A 20,075-nucleotide genomic window follows, 5' to 3' on the forward strand; every position below is an offset into this window, starting at 1 on the left:
TTAGTAGCTACTGTTAGCCAGTTAAGTGCAAAGCTAGCCACTGAATCGATTCAGCCAGTTCGCGTCTGTCCCAACGGAGAGAAAGCGTCTCCAAATATACAGCTAGGTCGTTCCAGCTATTGTTTAGTTAGCTATCCAGGTAGCAACAAGCTAGCTACATTTCGAGTACAGTAGCTACTAACTACCTAACGTTAACGCTTCAGATAATGAGGTTAGAAAAACAGCTGAATGGTAGGTAGCTAGCTGGCATAATTACAGGTACTCTTAAGCGTGAAATAACATTGGAAACAACTATCCACAGTTTGCTAGTAGTTACCAGTAGCTACCCACTAGCTAGCTAGCTAGCTTTATTGGTCCAAGTGGGTTAGCTAGTCTCGTGCTTCACCAGGCTCAGCCGAATACAATACTTACCTACAATAATTACCTACAATAACCTACAATAACTACCTAGATAAACTACCTACAGTACCTAACTACAATACCTACCTACAATCTAAATACATGGTTTAAGCTTTACTCGACACCGTATAAGAAGCCAAGATTAACTCCCATTTTCCTCCATGCCTGGTCCCAACAACCATGTCTCCTACCCTTAATCTACTTGTACCTCCTTTACTGTTACATTCTCTTCCTCAGAGTACAGTATTAACATGTCCTCAATAGTTTCCCCCTATGGATCATTGTTAGATTAATTTGTATTTTAAGAATAATGACTAAAGGATTTCACCCCAAATACAGTATAAATGTGTAAACTGTGTTAGAATTATAATGTAGTGTCAACCCACTAACAGAAGGGGGCGGGACTAAACATTCCAGGGTGAAGGAGAAAGGTGGAAACTGTTTAAGAAAGCCTCCTAAAGGTGGGCGGAGCAAAGTGCCTTTGTGTGTCAATGGGTATAATACAGGAGTGTATGGGTTTTGGCGCCAGAGCTCTCCATGAATAAAAATACAGATCATTCTTGCTGGTTGTGGACCTTGAATCATTTATGATTAAAACCAGAGCCTTACAACCTCTGGTAATGATTCAAGCTTAGGTTGAATTAGAGATAGAAATTCTCGTAACAATCATACAGAGGGCATTTTACAGCAAATTATTTTTGAATGTACAGTGAGGGAAAAAAGTATTTGATCCCCTGCTGATTTTGTACGTTTGCCCACTGACAAAGAAATGATCAGTCTATAATTGTAATGGTAGGTTTATTTGAACAGTGAGAGACAGAATAACAACAAAAAAATCCAGAAAAACGCATGTCAAAAATGTTATAAATTGATTCGCATTTTAATGAGGGAAATAAGTATTTGACCCCCTCTCAATCAGAAAGATTTCTGGCTCTCAGGTGTCTTTTATACAGGTAACGAGCTGAGATTAGGAGCACACTCTTAAAGGGAGTGCTCCTAATCTCAGTTTGTTACCTGTATAAAAGACACCTGTCCACAGAAGCAATCAATCAATCAGATTCCAAACTCTCCACCATGGCCAAGACCAAAGAGCTCTCCAAGGATGTCAGGGACAAGATTGTAGACCTACACAAGGCTGGAATGGGCTACAAGACCATTGCCAAGCAGCTTGGTGAGAAGGTGACAACAGTTGGTGCGATTATTCGCAAATTAAAGAAACACAAAAGACCTGTCAATCTCCCTGTGCCTGGGGCTCCATGCAAGATCTCACCTCGTGGAGTTGCAATGATCATGAGAACGGTGAGGAATCAGCTCAGAACTACACGGGAGGATCTTGTCAATGATCTCAAGGCAGCTGGGACCATAGTCACCAAGAAAACAATTGGTAACACACTACGCCGTAAAGGACTGAAATCCTGCATCGCCCGCAAGGTCCCCCTGCTCAAGAAAGCACATATACATGCCCGTCTGAAGTTTGCCAACTCGCCGTGTTTGGAGGAGGAGGAATGCTGCCTATGACCCCAAGAACACCATCCCCACCATCAAACATGGAGGTGGAAACATTATGCTTTGGGGGTGTTTTTCTGCTAAGGGGTCAGGACAACTTCACCGCATCAAAGGGACGATGGACGGGGCCATGTACCGTCAAATCTTGGGTGAGAACCTCCTTCTCTCAGCCAGGGCATTGAAAATGGGTCGTGGATGGGTATTCCAGCATGACAATGACCCAAATCACACGGTCAAGGCAACAAAGGAGTGGCTCAAGAAGGAGCACATTAAGGTCCTGGAGTGTCCAAGCCAGTCTCCAGACCTTAATCCCATAGATAATCTGTGAAGGGAGCTGAAGGTTCGAGTTGCCAAACGTCAGGCTCGAAACCTTAATGACTTGGAGAAGATCTGCAAAGAGGAGTGGGACAAAATCCCTCCTGAAATGTGTGCAAACCTGGTGGCCAACTACAAGAAACGTCTGACCTCTGTGATTGCCAACAAGGGTTTTGCCACCAAGTACTAAGTCATGTTTTGCAGAGGGGTCAAATACTTATTTCCCTCATTAAAATGCAAATCAACTTATAACATTTTTGACATGCATTTTTCTGGATTTTGTTGTTGTTATTCTGTCTCTCACTGTTCAAATAAACCTACCATTAAAATTATAGACTGATCATGTCTTTGAAGTGGGCAAACGTACAAAATCAGCAGGGGATCAAATACTTTTTTCCCTCACTATATATAATTTATTATTTACTGTGAGGGAAGAGGTTGCTCATCTCAGGTTTATCCTCTGTTATGGAGGCACAATGTGCAGAGAGAGCATATCAGGAGGTTTAATCGAAGCAGGATGCCCTTGCCATACATCCCCTTGACTAGGATTCTCAGAGGTTTCATCTATCTCACAGTTGTTATATTCAAGCAATCTTTTCTCACCTCCACAACTGGTTTTGCAAGACAGATAAACCAACAGTCACTGTACTGTAAGAATAAATCTCAAAATAATAATCTCTACGTTGACTGATTATTCAGACAGTGATGTATATGAACCAGGAGAGCAAGAAAATTTGAATGATGGAGGAATTTGTCCAATGTTTTGTAGCTATTTTAAAGGTTTTGTAGTGGGAAAACTGCCCAAAGACAAAGGAGAGGGTCTCAATCTTTCCAGATGCATTTATGTCACACGCACACAGCTTCTTCCTCTGGGGGCTGTTCTGAGTGAATCATGTTGAGCAGAAAGTGCTATGTGCTCTGAGAAAAAAGTATTCAAAGGAGGCACCAAAAGGTGAAAGGAGCATCCTCAGGTAACCAGCAGCTCTCAACCCTTTTCCCTTTCTTCTCTACCCATTTCTCCCTTTTCCTCATTGTACGACATGTGTGTTCTGTCGCCACTGTGGGTTTATTTACTTGTACAGTTAGTTATATTTGTTGTATTTGTAGCATCTAGGATATATTGATTTCCCACAGGTTTCACACTATGGGCTAGATTCGGATCCAGAGGGCATTGGTGTTTTTTCCCCCTAATGATATAAATTCCTTTTAAGTCTATAAATAAAAAGAGACTTTTTCTCACCCTCATCATTTTTCTTTTAAATGCTTCATTACACTCGGTGGATTTCATAAACAACCTTCAAAAACATCACGCTTTCCTTTTGAATCAAAGCAATTAATGTGACCCTCACTATAAACTCTGTCAACACAATTTTGCGAGAATAATAATGGTTTGTGTTTGGTATTGAACTCATAACCCACTTTGCTCGATTTTGTATTTTGCATAGATTCAACAGAATGTCAGTAGTTCCTTGGGACTGTAAAATTACCAGAATTTTCTTAATGGCAGAAGTGTGAAATTAATTAGTAGGTTGATTATTATGTACACTATACACAAACATGGCTAATTAATCACCTGGTTGTTTATGAACATGTGAAATCATTAGTCCTCTAAATACATTTTTATCTTGCCTCCGTTGAGGGCCGTCTGCTCTGTACTTTACCTACCAAGGGCTTTTCTATTCCTCCTAGTTTTTAAGCGAATGCACTGTTCCTTCTAAGCCATGTCCTTGGAGAATACAGCCACCTTCCCGGAAATACACTTAACCTGCTACCGAGAACGTATCTGGGGCGAGGAAATGCTGTAAGGGGAAAATATATGACCTGGCTTTGATTTGCCTGCTGCTTTTTTTCCTCTGTGTGCCACATGCAAACAGAAAGACTTGTTAAAGGAATAGCCCCCCTCACAAACCGAAGGAGAAAGGGAGTTAGCCCATGATCAGCCGACATAATTCTCCATCCTTTTAATCAAAACAGTGTTACGGGGGATTTGGTCAGGTTTATCGATCGCTTGAGAGAGAGCAGATGTGATTATGTAAGTGAACTGGTTGTTTTCTGTGTTTTTTTCATCCTGCCTACCTCCCAGCACCCCCCCTCCCCCCACACACCACCTCAGCATGGTTCAGTCCAGTCCGTTCTGCTGGGGGGAAGTATGAAGGGAGTACAGGGGGAGTAGCTGTCTGCCAGAGCCTGGCACGTCTCCCCTCTCATTAGAGTCTCCCACTCTGCCTCTGCTGCCTGTACTGGGAGCTGTGGGCTTCCCCCACGGCGTACCCTGCAGCATGGCCGCGGCCCAGCTCAGCTCAGCAGCACAGGCATCCGTCAAACCCACCAGACCCCTGTCATCCTGCCTGCCTCACCACCTGCCTGCTGCTCGCCAAAGCAGGGGTTGCTTAGAGACAGGGAGGGAGGAAGGCAGGAGCAGCTTGCCTTCTAGGCCAGCAGCTTGTTAGTTTGAACATAGTCCCGTGTAGCGCAGTTGGTAGAGCATGGCGTTTGCAACACCAGGGTTGTGGGTTCGATTCCCACAGGGGGCCAGTATGATTCTTTTTTTTGTATATATATATATATATATGTATGCACTCACTTAACTGTAAGTCGCTCTGGATAAGAGTGTCTGCTAAAATAACTAAAAATAAAATAAATTTAAAAAAGGAAAAAGATTTGGCTTGCGCCCTGCATGCGGTGGCCAGTGAGCTTTGCGGCCTGCGGAGGGTTTGTGAAGCGCGATGAGGAAAATGCTGTGCTCCCGCTGTAGTTCTGCTTACCTGACGGGGAGTCCAGGGTGTTTCTCATTGGAGGGCGGAGGGTTAGAACAGGTTCCTATTGGCTGATAAAGCTTTAATTAAGAGACATGTACAGTATCTCGAATGTCATGAAGTGATGTCATGGCTATTGGTTTGGCTGTGAAGGGTGGAGTTTGTTTTGGAATGGGTTATAAACATCTATGATTTAAGTAAGAGAAAACCTGGGCCCGTATTCATAAAATGTCTCAGAGTAGCCCCTCTGTCCATATAATCATATTCATGATTAGACAAAACTGATCCTAGATCAGCATTCTTACTCTGAGACGCTGTACAAATACGGGCCAGGTTATTAAGATGGTGACCCTCCCAGATTGCTGATAAGCCACCTGTCCTTCAATAGGAAAGGCTAGAGTAGTGACTCTACTGCATGTGAGAACCCCTCAGGGTCATCGTGAAACAGCTTCTGCTCCCCAACTAATTCACTTTCTGTTTTGAATATACTGGATATACTGTGTCGAGCGGCTGAGTTTTCAATTTGTATTTTCGGCGTATGTCTGCCAGGTTATATTATGCGTGATATCCATTCTCATTGATTCAGACGTCCCCTTACATTTATTCATTAAGCAGGCGCTCTAACACACAGTCGTAGACGTCATACTTCTACAAGGCATAATGCTCTGACAGCATGCAACAAGCCAAGTTAAACAAGAGAATACTGATGTCCTTTTTAATCAGGAAGAAAACCATCACTGTTCACCTACATATATTTGTGGTCCTCTGTAGCTCAGTTGGTAGAGCATGGTGCTAGCAACGCCAGGATGGTGGGTTTAATTCATGGGACCACCCATACGTAAAATGTATGCACGCATGACTGTAAGTCGCTTTGGATAAAAACATTTGCTAAATGGCATATATTATACATTTATCAGAAGAGAGAGCAAAGCGAGGACAACTGGAGAGATAGAAAAGAGCTTAAAGGGGTACTTCGGGATTTTGGCAAATCTACTTCTCCAGAGTCAGATGAACTTGTGGATACCATTTTTATGTCTCTGCGTGCAGTTTGAAGGAAGTTGCTAACTAGCGCTAACGCAAATGCTAGTTAGAGGTATCAGATACCCATAGACTTCCAGGCATTGCGCTAACGCTAGTTAGCATTGCCTTGCGAAACTACCTCTAACTTCCTTCATACTGGACACAGAAACATACAAATGGTATCCAAGAGTTCATCTGACTCTCTGGGGAAGTAGATAAAGGGCCTCATTGCCAAAATCCTGAAGTATCCCTTTAAATTCTCAGCTATCCCTCAGAAATGCCTCAGATTAGGAGGAGTAATTTTCATTCCAATAATTAATATTTCGCTTATCTTTGGTCACTACATATAGTGGTCTCTCCCTATATCCAATAGACCTACATAGATTTGAATATTAATTTCACGCGGTTCTGGCGCATAATTATTTTCAAATCGACCTGATTCGTAACTTGGTAAATTTCCTCTCTCTTTTGTCCTTCCAGGTGTTACGTGGATGATAAGGTGTCCAAAGTTGCCTGGCTCAACCGATCCAACATTATCTTCGCTGGGGAGGACAAGTGGTCTCTGGACCCGCGTGTGGACCTGGTGAACAAGGGCCAGCTGGAGTACAGCCTTCGCATCCAGAAAGTGGATGTGTACGACGAGGGCTCCTACACATGCTCCATCCAGACCAAACAGCAGTCCAAGACCTCGAATGTCCATCTCATTGTCCAAGGTAGGCACTAGCACAATTAATCAATCAATCAACCAATAAAGTGTATTTATAAGATGGACACCTTTTTACAGTAAAAGTTTACAGTAACCTGGCCATTGTTAGGTTCTGAACAAACAGGGTAAAAACTCAAACGGACGACTAGAAAAAGCTTTAACCAAGTTTATTCACCCACTGGGTCATACAGCTGCAAAGACAACATACAAGTCACACAAACACATCTTTATACCTTCCAACTAGGCGGAGTCATCTCCTTGCATGTCTAAGATAGACACTCCTTCTCTGTTGTTAGGCAGAAACACAGTAGGTTCCTTTTACTGGTATTGTCATGGCCCTGCCTAAGTCTAGGACTCTCATGGGTGTTAAAATGTGTGTGTGTGTGAGATAGGACTATAATCAGAGGGTTTTCGGGGTGGGCCCCTGTGGCCCCCCTCCCAGCAGTGACTTCTCTCTTCATCTGTTGACCTTATCTCGAGTTGAGTTCCACATACTTCATGGTCCTGGTTCTTCAGTAACTGGTCTGCCTTATCAAGAACTGATACTAGACTGTTACCCTTTGCCTCCCTCCTTAGGAACATTCATATTCAACAATAACATATTTGAACAGAATATGAACTTTCTGCACTTCCCCTTTTCTCACTCAGTAACTTTCCATATCACTCAGTAACTTTCCACCCACCTAGTTCCTCTTTACCCTTCCTGTCTCAAGACTGACAGCCCCCAATTGTCCTCCATCAACCAGCAGCCCACCTATAGGTCTCTGTAATCTCCTTGTCTTCCATATTATCTGGACAGCTGACAGGGAGTTCTATTTAGCTGTCAATAACTCCTTATCAACTGTCCACACAGTATGGAAGACAAGGAGATGTCTGTCTGCTCGGCAGAATGTAGATTTGAGGCCCTCGCTGTGAGGTCTTGTTTCTTGCCGTTTCACCTGAAGCAATTTCCAGTAGTTCTTTATCTTTATCTTGGTGCACTTGTGCTGCACATCAAACCTGAAGCTGAAATTCAAGTTAACCCATTAACGTTGATTAGTTTGTGCAATAATGTGTTTGTTTGAGCAATAACAGTTTGTGCAATATTGTGTCTATATTTTGTCCAACAGCTCCATTGATGGCAGCACCACCCCCCTATTGGAAATTAATCTCAGACAAATAGTGATATGATTAGGGGTGGAAGATAGCAATAGCATTTTACCACACAAAAGCTACAGGAGAACACCGTCTGTTCACATAGCGATGAACTTAAGAGCTGATCTATTAATAGCACTGAAAGGTCAATACATGAATTGATGCTTGTGGATCTGTTCCAGCAAATTGTTCCCTGTTACCAGAATCCCATTGGTTTCAATTAGACACTGCTTGATCATTGGTATTTCTCATATAGTCTTCCTGTGTTTCCATTTACCTGCACATATTTCATGACTTTGACATTTAGAGCTAAATATTGATTCTACATTGTTTTTCGCCCTTCTTTACTTTTTTTCTCCAATAGTCCTAGACTTCAACTGTTATGTGGATATGGGCTGACATTAGCCTGGTCCCAGATCTGTTTGTGCTGTCTTGCCAACTCCTATGGTCATTTTTATAACAAAGTGACAAAATGACCATATGAGTTGGCAAGACAGCCCAAACAGATCTGGGACCAGGCTAGCTTACTTCTTCCTATGTGAAGCATTTAATTCATTTCCTCTCCCCCCATGCTGAAACTATGGCGTCATATTGAAAGCATATCACATCCCACTGTAATAGTAGAATTCTTATTGGCTATAGGAGAAGGTCACACCGTCATCACATCATTCAATTATCCAACAGCCATTTACTGCTGAATCCAGAATATTTGCACATACCTTAGGGGGGAATGTCTGCTGGATGAAGTGTGTGTGGTTTCCCTTTCAACGACACAAACAAGAAACTCCAAAAGCTGAGTAAAAAAAGTAGTATGAAATGGTATGAACATTTTTCCAACCACAGAAGCCACACTGCCTCTACCCGCTAGTTAGCTATCGGAGACCATGTTCATGTAACCGAAGCTGACACAATTTCTGCTAGCAGGGACAGCAGTGTAATTGGAAAACAAATGATCAGACAAAGTAAATTTGCTGTGAATAATAAAGCCATGGCCTTGCAGCACGCTTAAAGGCATCGGCGCTCAAAGACAGGGTCATTGCACATGATACGAATCATAATATGGTGATTTTCCCAACCCATTCGCTTTTGATTTTGATGAAACCCGAGCTAGCCGTTGACGTCGAGCCATTGAAAATCTGTGTGACTAGGATACTCCGACACCATTGGTTGACTTTGGTGTTTGCTAAGTATATGAGATGGTGATAGTGTGTCGAGCAATTTGTGCATTTGTGTATGCTGGTCATGTGCCAAATGTTTGAGACCATTGAAATCTGTCAATAAAATGGATCCCATGATGGTCTCCTATTGCAGCAGGCAGCAGTAAGCTGTTTTTTGTGCAGCAAACGGCACCGCTTTGTCAGCTGGTTTTTATCAGAATTGATTTGGTCGCTTTTAAATTAATGTCAGCATTTTTCATTCTTTGTTAAGAAATCAAAATCATTTAAATTAGAGCGCTAAGCAGCAATGCTGGGTTCTTAGCAGACAAGCACACAGATCAACCATGCAGTGAATAGATACTACTATAAACTCCTACTTGTTTACCAAATAAGTCAGATCCAAGATTTTAATTACTTTGTTTGCTTTAGCATCACCGTATGTATATCCATTAGCAACCTCCATCTGGGTTTTCATTGCATAAGTTTAGCTATTTAGCTAAGGATTAGGATGAAGTCCACATACATTTTACATTTACATTTACGTCATTTAGCAGACGCTCTTATCCAGAGCGACTTACAAATTGGTGCATTCACCTTATAGCCAGTGGGATAACCACTTTATTTTTATTTTTTGGGGGGGTGGGGTGGGGTAAGGGGGGGGTTAGAAGGATTACTTTATCCTATCCCAGGTGTTCCTTAAAGAGGTGGGGTTTCAAATGTCTCCGGAAGGTGGTGAGGGACTCCGCTGTCCTGGCATCGTGAGGGAGCTTGTTCCACCATTGGGGTGCCAGAGCAGCGAACAGTTTTGACTGGGCTGAGCGGGAACTGTGCTTCAGCAGAGGTAGGGGAGCCAGCAGGCCAGAGGTGGATGAACGCAATGCCCTCGTTTGGGTGTAGGGACTGATCAGAGCCTTAAGGTACGGAAGTGCCGTTCCCCTCACAGCTCCGTAGGCAAGCACCATGGTCTTGTAGCAGATGCGAGCTTCAACTGGAAGCCAGTGTAGTGTGCGGAGGAGCGGGGTGACGTGAGAGAACTTGGGAAGGTTGAACACCAGACGGGCTGCGGCATTCTGGATGAGTTGTAGGGGTTTAATGGCACAGGCAGGGAGCCCAGCCAACAGCGAGTTGCAGTAATCCAGATGGGAGATGACAAGTGCCTGGATTAGGACCTGTGCCGCTTCCTGTGTAAGGCAGGGTCGTACTCTCCGAATGTTGTAGAGCATGAACCTACAGGATCGGGTCACCGCCTTGATGTTAGCGGAGAACGACAGGGTGTTGTCCAGGGTCACGCCAAGGCTCTTCGCACTCTGGGAGGAGGACACAACGGAGTTGTAACCGTGATGGCGAGATCATGGAACGGGCAGTCCTTCCCCGGGAGGAAGAGCAGCTCCGTCTTGCCAAGGTTCAGCTTGAGGTGGTGATCCGTCATCCATACTGATATGTCTGCCAGAGATGCGATTCGCCACCTGGTTATCAGAAGGGGGAAAGGAGAAGATTAGTTGTGTGTCGTCTGCGTAGCAATGATAGGAGAGGCCATGTGAGGATATGACAGAGCCAAGTGACTTGGTGTATAGCGAGATATATACCACATTTTGAGTCAATCAAAGTGGCAGTTAATGAAAGGAATTGATTGACATTGCTCTCGAGCTAATGCCAATTTCATGTTCATAATGATAGATAAGTGTAGTTTCATCTCAATCATCGTCATAAAGGATCTCCATAGTTATTCCTTTATCTCCGATCAATACAGAGGTGATCCACAATGGCTTTGTCCACATTTAGCCCTGTATCACAATGGTGTGGTATTTAATGCGGTGAACTGAGGCACTTACTAAGGAGAATGTGAAGGCAGTGTGTCACTCTAAAGAGCAGAGGAGAGGGGGGGAGGGTATAAGCAGTTCTACTTTGAAGTCTGTACAAGGAGGAGGAACTGACCTTTACCAATTATCATGGGACAATCGGAACCTTTCAGTGGTCCTTCAGCAAGCCATCTCCCCCGCCCACCTTTCCGTGCTGAAAAGCTCCTTATTGCCAGGGCCATTGTCAGGCATATTGTGTTACTAGTCTGTCTTTCTGGGGGCGACTTTAACACTTCAGCTGCCAAGTGGATCGGTGGCTGTTCCCGGCCGCCAAACCACCCCCCTGGAGAAGAATGGCTGTCTTCTCCTTGCCCATTATTTTAGCGACTGTATGGGAGGAAGAGAATGCGAAACACTACACAACTGCAGATATTTTCTGTCGCCTTTGAACCCCATAACGAAATGGACTCCTTGATGTTTTAATGAAAGAAACAATTTAGTATTCCGTTTTCTCTTTGGCTGACTTGGCTGAAACCATGGGAAAAAAGGCATCTCCTTTAATCTTTTTTTATGCTCGGCAGAAGAGGCGCCTCATGCATTTAAATGGGGCCATCCCGCGGGCACACGTGACTTCAGACACATCAATAGGGCTTCAGGTGTATGGCTGCCATATTTCAGAGGATAACTAGAGGCCCGTCACATCATTCCTGGAGAGCCTCTCCTTTTTCCACTTTTCAAGACTCTGTAATATACAATTGAAGTTGGAAGTTTACATACACTTAGGTTTGCGTCATTAAAACTCGTTTTTCAACCACTCCACAAATTTCTTGTTAACAAACTATAGTTTTGGTAAGTCGGTTAGGACATCTACTTTGTGCATGACAGAAGTCATTTTTCCAACAATTGTTTACAGACAGATTATTTCACTTATAATTCACTGTATCACAATTCCAGTGGGTCAGAAGTTTACATACACTAAGTTGACTGTGCCTTTAAACAGCTTGGAAAATTCCAGAAAATGATGTCATGGCTTTAGAAGCTTCTGATAGGCTAATTGTCATCATTTGAGTCAATTGGAGGTGTACCTGTGGATGTATTTCAAGGCCTACCTTCAAACCTCCACAAGTCTGGTTCATCCTTGGGAGCAATTTCCAAACGCCTCAAGGTACCACGTTCATCTGTACAAACAATAGTACGCAAGTATAAACACCATGGGACCACGCAGCCGTCATACCGCTCAGGAAGGAGACGCGTTCTGTCTCCTAGAGATGAACATACTTTGGTGCGAAAAGTGCAAATCAATCCCAGAACAACAGCAAAGGACCTTGTGAAGATGCTGGAGGAAACAGGTACAAAAGTATCTATATCCACAGTAAAGCGAGTCCTATATCGACATAACCTGAAAGGCCGCTCAGCAAGGAAGAAGCCACTGCTCCAAAACCGCCATAGAAAAGCCAGACTACGGTTTGCAACTGCACATTGGGACAAAGATCTTACTTTTTGGAGAAATGTCCTCTGGTCTGATGAAACAAAAATATAACTGTTTGGCCATAATGACCATCGTTATGTTTGGAGGAAAAAGGGGAAAGCTTGCAAGCCGAAGAACACCATCCCAACTGTGAAGCACGGGGGTGGCAGCATCATGCTGTGGGGGTGCTTTGCTGCAGGAGGGACTGGTGCACTTCACAAAATAGATGGCATCATGAGGAAGGAAAGTTATGTGGATATATTGAAGCAACATCTCAAGACATCAGTCAGGAAGTTAAAGCTTGGTCGCAAATGGGTCTTCCAAATGGACAATGACCCCAAGCATACTTCCAAAGTTGTGGCAAAATGGCTTAAGGACAACAAAGTCAAGGTATTGGAGTGGCCATCACAAAGCCCTGACCTCAATCCTATAGAAAATGTGTGGGCAGAACTGAAAAAGCGTGTGCGAGCAAGGAGGCCTACAAACCTGACTCAGTTACACCAGCTCTGTCAGGAGGAATGGGCCAAAATTCACCCAACTTATTGTGGGAAGCTTGTGGAAGGCTACCCGAAACGTTTGACCCAAGTTAAACAATTTAAAGGCAATGCTACCAAATACTAATTGAGTGTATGTAAACTTCTGACCCACTGGGAATGTGATGAAAGAAATAAAAGCTGAAATAAATCATTCTCTCTACTATTATTCTGACATTTCACATTCTTAAAATAAAGGGTTGATCCTAACTGACCTAAGACAGGGAATTTTTACTAGGATTAAATGTCAGGACTGAGTTTAAATGTATTTGGCTAAGGTATGTACATTTCCGACTTCAACTGTAGAATGCCAACATCTTTAGATGTTATGTATGGAAAATGGAGTGCTGACCTGGCCACATGTTCTCTGTCTCATCTGGCAACTGGTCTGAAAATATCCTCTTCCCAGCTATGCTTTAATAAGCTCCTGTCACCTATGTCAGGCTGTTTCAGCCCTACTACAGTCCTCAGGTCAGCAGTACGCTCGTTTTGGGCACTCTGGCACTCAACAAAGGTCGTTCACACTGTTAGGGCCTTGCTCTCACTCTTATCGCCAACTGTGAAAGAACTGGCCAATGGTCCAATCTCAGGACTGAAAAGACTTAAGCCCCAGAACTGTGAATAGCTTTTCCTGTCAATCATTCACTCCTACAACCCAATAGTAGCTTTTTGTTGAAGGGATCTGTGCTATTGTTGGATTAGTTGACTGATCCTGACCATTGATTCTGCTCATTCAGATACACATCTACCTTCAGCCCATCATATGCACTTTGAGATTTATTTTTGTATAATGAAAAGCCCTATACAAATGTAATACATTATTATTATAATTCATATTATTATTATTATCACTACAGACAAGTAACTTTATTTGAAATGAACAAAATAATGATTATTCTCTGAGGGCTTAAATGCTCAGTGCAGTCAAAAACACACACACACACACACACACACACACATATACACTGCTCAAAAAAATAAAGGGAACACTAAAATAACACATCCTAGATCTGAATGAATAAAATAATCTTATTAAATACTTTTTTCTTTACATAGTTGAATGTGCTGACAACAAAATCACACAAAAATTATCAATGGAAATCAAATTTATCAACCCATGGAGGTCTGGATTTGGAGTCACCCTCAAAATTAAAGTGGAAAACCACACAACAGGCTGATCCAACTTTGATGTAATGTCCTTAAAACAAGTCAAAATGAGGCTCAGTAGTGTGTGTGGCCTCCACGTGCCTGTATGACCTCCCTACAACGCCTGGGCATGCTCCTGACGAGGTGGCGGATGGTCTCCTGTGGAATCTCCTCCCAGACCTGGACTAAAGCATCCGCCAACTCCTGGACAGTCTGTGGTGCAACGTGGCGTTGGTGGATGGAGCGAGACATGATGTCCCAGATGTGCTCAATTGGATTCAGGTCTGGGGAACGGGCGGGCCAGTCCATAGCATCAATGCCTTCCTCTTGCAGGAACTGCTGACACACTCCAGCCACATGAGGTCTAGCATTTTCTTGCATTAGGAGGAACCCAGGGCCAACCGCACCAGCATATGGTCTCACAAGGGGTCTGAGGATCTCATCTCGGTACCTAATGGCAGTCAGGCTACCTCTGGCGAGCACATGGAGGGCTGTGCGGCCCCCCAAAGAAATGCCACCCCACACCATGACTGACCCACCGCCAAACCAGTCATGCTGGAGGATGTTGCAGGCAGCAGAACGTTCTCCACGGCGTCTCCAGACTCTGTCACGTCTGTCACATGCTCAGTGTGAACCTGCTTTCATCTGTGAAGAGCACAGGGCGCCAGTGGCGAATTTGCCAATCTTGGTGTTCTCTGGCAAATGCCAAACGTCCTGCACGGTGTTGGGCTCTAAGCACAACCCCCACCTGTGGACGTCGGGCCCTCATACCACCCTCATGGAGTCTGTTTCTGACCGTTTGAGCAGACACATGCACATTTGTGGCCTGCAGGGCTCTGGCAGTGCTCCTCCTGCTCCTCCTTGCACAAAGGCAGAGGTAGCAGTCCTGCTGCTGGGTTGTTGCCCTCCTACGGCCTCCTCCACGTCTCCTGATGTACTGGCCTGTCTCCTGGTAGCGCCTCCATGCTCTGGACACTACGCTGACAGACACAGCAAACCTTCTTGCCACAGCTCGCATTTATGTGCCATCCTGGATGAGCTGCACTACCTGAGCCACTTGTGTGGGTTGTAGACTCCGTCTCATGCTACTACTAGAGTGAAAGCACCGCCAGCATTCAAAAGTGACCAAAACATCAGCCAGGAAGCATAGGAACTGAGAAGTGGTCTGTGGTCACCACCTGCAAAACCAGTCCTTTATTGGTGGTGTCTTGCTAATTGCCTATAATTTCCACCTGTTGTCTATTCCATTTGCACAACAGCATGTGAAATGTATTGTCAATCAGTGTTGCTTCCTAAGTGGACAGTTTGATTTCACAGAAGTGTGATTGACTTGGAGTTACATTGTGTTGTTTAAGTGTTCCCTTAATTTTTTTTAGCAGTGTATGTATAGTCCCCTGTAGCTCAGTTGGTAGAGCATGGCGCTTGCAATGCCAGGGTTGTGGGTTCGTTTCCCACGGGGGGCCAGTATGAAAAATATATGCACTCACTTAACTGTAAGTTACTCTGGATAAGAGCGTCTGCTAAATGACTAAAATTTAAATATATATATATATATATATATATATACAGTGAGGGAAAAAAGTATTTGATCCCCTGCTGATTTTGTACGTTTGCCCACTGACAAAGAAATTATCAGTCTATAATTTTAATGGTAGGTTTATTTGAACAGTGAGAGACAGAATAACAACAACAAAATCCAGAAAAACGCATGTCAAAAATGTTATCAATTGATTTGCATTTTAATGAGGGAAATAAGTATTTGACCCCTCTGCAAAACATGACTTAGTACTTGGTGGCAAAACCCTTGTTGGCAATCACAGAGGTCAGACATTTCTTGTAGTTGGCCACCAGGTTTGCACACATCTCAGGAGGGATTTTGTTCCACTCCTCTTTGCAGATCTTCTCCAAGTCATTAAGGTTTCAAGGCTGACGTTTGGCAACTCGAACCTTCAGCTACCTCCACAGATTTTCTATGTGATTAAGGTCTGGAGACAGGCTAGGCCACTCCAAGACCTTAATGTGCTTCTTCTTGAGCCACTCCTTTGTTGCCTTGGCCGTGTGTTTTGGGTCATTGTCATGCTGGAATACCCATCCACGACCCATTTTCAATGCCCTGGCTGAGGGAAGGAGGTTCTCACCCAAGATTTGACAGTACATGGCCCTGTCCATCGTCCCTTTGATGCGGTGAAGTTGTCCTGTCCCCTTAGCAGAAAAACACCCCCAAAGCATAATGTTTCAACCTCCACGTTTGACGGTGGGGATGGTGTTCTTGGGGTCATAGGCAGCATTCCTCCTCCTCCAAACACGGCGAGTTGAGTTGATGCCAAAGAGCTCGTAGTGTGGTACCAATTGTTTTCTTGGTGACTATGGTCCCAGCTGCCTTGAGATCATTGACAAGATCCTCCTGTGTAGTTCTGGGCTGATTCTTCACCGTTCTCATGATCATTGCAACTCCACGAGGTGAGATCTTGCATGGAGCCCCTGGCCGAGGGAGATTGACAGGTCTTTTGTGTTTCTTCTATTTGCGAATAATCGCACCAACTGTTGTCACCTTCTCACCAAGCTGCTTGGTGATGGTCTTGTAGCCCATTCCAGCCTTGTGTAGGTCTACAATCTTGTCCCTGACATCCTTGGAGAGGTCTTTGGTCTTGGCCATGGTGGAAAGTTTGGAATCTGATTGATTGATTGCTTCTGTGGACAGGTGTCTTTTATACAGGTAACAAGCTGAGATTAGGAGCACTCACTTTAAGAGTGTGCTCCTAATCTCAGCTCGTTACCTGTATAAAAGACACCTGGGAGCCAGAAATCTTTCTGATTGAGAGGGGATCAAATACTTATTTCCCTCATTAAAATGCAAATCAATTTATAACATTTTTGACATGCGTTTTTCTGGATTTTTTTGTTGTTATTCTGTCTCTCACTGTTCAAATACACCTACCATTAAAATTATAGACTGATCATTTCTTTGTCAGTGGGCAAACGTACAAAATCAGCAGGGGATCAAATACTTTTTTCCCTCACTGTATATATCCACACTATGAGGTTGCAATAATACTGTGAAGTTGTGAAAATGATAATAATGCCCTTTTAGTTGAAGAGCTGTTTGAAAAGACTGCCTGACATTTCAGTTTCTGTTTTGGTGGGATGGAGGTTTGGCCTGCCTGGTGACATCACCAGGCGGTTAATTGGTTAATAGACCAATAAGAGCGTTCCAAACCTCTCTGCCAATAACAGCTTGTTTTCAGTTTTCTCCTCCCTACTCAGACCCCTCCCAGTCCTAGCAAAATTCTTGCTTGAGAAATTGCTCTTTGCTACGAAGCTATTTTAGTTTATTTTTGACCATTTTAATAGAAAATAATCACAGTAAGGTACTTAATTGGTATGATTTGATATTGAGATAAAAACAGCTGTATTGGATCTTTAACATCCATTGCCGCCTACGTGCCAAGCATAATTGTCACTCCGAAATAGGGTAACACCTGTCATTTGGGATGTTGTTTTGTTGATAGCACAAAATGTCGAATAGATCACTTTATTTTGAACTTCACTTTGTTTTGACATTCACTTTTGCACTCATAATCACATGCACAAAATGGGGTTAAGTGACGAATACTAATGATCAGTTATGAAAGCTTATAGTTTGAACATTTTTATTGCATTAATGCTGAAGGTCAGAAATATTACCTACATATATAGGATCTTAATTTGATCACTCTTTTGTTGCAGAGAATATTCCTGCACATCAAGAAATGCAAACTTGTACTGTATTTGAGTTTTTAAAAGGCTTCTAAAGTTTGACATTTCCACTTCAAAACAATACCTTAATTATAATTCACATAATAATTCAAATGTCCTGTTGCTGCAGGGTTATTTTCCTGCTGTAGCAAACTGGCTCAAATTAAGATCCTACATCTGTAGAATATTACCAGAAAATAGCCTTGTGACTAGCATCCAACGCATATCCAAATATAGTAGACTAGAGAGCTTAGACTCAGCATTGGCACATGGCATCTGTTATAAGTTTGTGTTTCATTGGCATGTTAGGCACATCCGCATATTCTAATAACTGTGTTAGTTGACTGCACAGACTAAAATACTTCTCTGTTCTCCAGCTGTCTGTTTGTTTGGCCATAAAGATGATATAGCATTTCCACGTTAAGTCCTCAAGACATGTGTTCACTGTATATTCCCCTATTATAACCTGTAGGCTACAGTACACTTCTTTGGCTGCTCTGAACACTGAGTCTGACACATTGACACAATATGTCGAGTGCATATCTACAAACTCCTTCTTGAGTGTACAAAACATTAGGAACATGCTCTTTCCATGACATAGACTGGCCAGGTGAATCCAGGTGAAAGCTATGATCCCTTATTGATGCCACCTGTTAAATCCACTTCAAGTGTAGATGAAGGGCAGGAGACAGGTTAAAGAAGGATTGTTAAGCCTTGAGACAATTGAGACATGGATTGTGTATGTATGCCATTCAGAGAGTGAATGGGCAGACAAAATATTGAAGTGCCTTTGAACGGGGTGTGGTAGTAGGGGGGAGGCAACTCAATATTAGAGAGAGAAAATGCATGTTAAAGGTTTTCCAGGAGTTGTTGTTCTGCCAATATTGTAGACACTCGAGATAATATGTTATTCCTTTAGGTCTTCTGAGAAATGTTACTGAGAATTCAGTAATGATTATGGGTCAACTCTCTTTCTCCCTCTCTCCCCCTCTCTCTCTGTAAATATAGACCATCACCATTGTGCTTGGTAATTCTGCCGTTCGGTGCAGTATGTTATGATATTACAGTCGTTTATGGTTTATACATAGAGGTGAGTGCTGTTGTAAACAACGCACAACTAGCTATTACTACAGGACTATACCTCAACAGATGATGTACAATTATTTAATGGAGAGGCTTTCAATGTGTTGGTTAGTTATTAAGCGTGCTGGTACATATTGTGTCTGTGCTTGTTATTTCTCCTTTGAGCTGCAAAGCTTTTCAAGTGCACCACTTGGCAGATGTTAAGTACTTAAGTAAAAATACTTGAAAGTACATTATTATCTGTATCTGTACATTATTTTACTATTTATATTTTTGCCAACTTTTACTTTTACTTCACTACATTCCTAAAGAAAATAATGTTTTTACTCCCTACATTTTCCCTGACACTCAAAGTACTTGTTACATGTTGACAGGAAAATGGTCCAATTCACACACTTATCAAGAGAACATCCCTGGTCATCCCTACTGCCTCTGATCTGGCGGACTCACTAAACACAAATGCTTTGTTTGTAAATTATGTCTGAGTGTTGGACGGTGCCCCTGGCTATCCGTCAATAAAAAAAACATTGTGCCGTCTGGTTTGCTTAATTTAAGGAATTTGAAATGGTTTATACTGTTACTTTTACTTTTGATACTTAAGTACATTTTAGCAATTCAATTTACTTTTGATACTTAAGTATATTTAAAACCAAATACTTGTAGACTTTTACTCAAGTAGTAGTTTACTGGGTGACTTTCACTTTTACTTGAGTCATTTTCTATTAAGGTATCTTTACTTTTACTCAAGTATGACAATTTAGTACTTTTTCCACCACTGCCACTTGGGAATTATGTATACCTAAGGCATTACAGAGAGGAGTAGGCTGGTCCATCCTTACTGAAGGCAGTCAACCAAAACAGGTTGGATGTGACTTAGTTAGTTCAGATAGATTTGACACTGGGAGGTTTTCAGATATAGTCAGATGTCTCCCTGGTCTCCCCACTACCACAGCTGTTCAGTACTAGTAGGCAGAGTATATGAAGCTCAAGGCAGGCTAATAGTCTGGATAGAAACATCAGTCACTCAGTCAATACCATTGGGTCTGGTTGATTCTAGTTCAAATCACTTCTTGTTACATCAAGTTGAAATGGAAATAGAAGAGAACCACAATGTTTGATAATCAAGTGCAACTTGGAGTCTGGTGGTCCAATCAATCCTGCTTTAGCAGTGTTTATGCAGTCTTTCTTTACAGATCGCTGCCCTGGCATTCTCATTTCTTATTCGGAGAATTGGAAAACAACTGTTTTGCTATTTTATTTGACCACACGGTAAAAAAATAAGTTTTTGCTGTTGCATAAATATTACAATGTACGTTTG

The 20,075-nt window shown here is 42.8% G+C and overlaps 1 protein-coding gene across 2 annotated transcripts in view; it reads left to right on the top strand.

Annotated features, from left to right (window-relative positions):
• LOC311101413 (limbic system-associated membrane protein-like) overlaps positions 1–20,075 on the top strand; it is a 430,764-nt gene that overhangs the window by 375,590 nt on the left and 35,099 nt on the right. For both annotated transcript variants that reach the window (XM_084142545.1, XM_084142546.1), the window contains one exon: positions 6,477–6,709. In XM_084142545.1, coding sequence (XP_083998671.1) covers positions 6,477–6,709 — 233 coding nt within the window. The remainder of the gene's footprint in view (positions 1–6,476; positions 6,710–20,075) is intronic.

The sequence above is a fragment of the Coregonus lavaretus genome (assembly GCF_964263955.1).
Source record: "Coregonus lavaretus genome assembly, chromosome: 26".
Lineage (NCBI taxonomy): Eukaryota > Metazoa > Chordata > Actinopteri > Salmoniformes > Salmonidae > Coregonus > Coregonus lavaretus.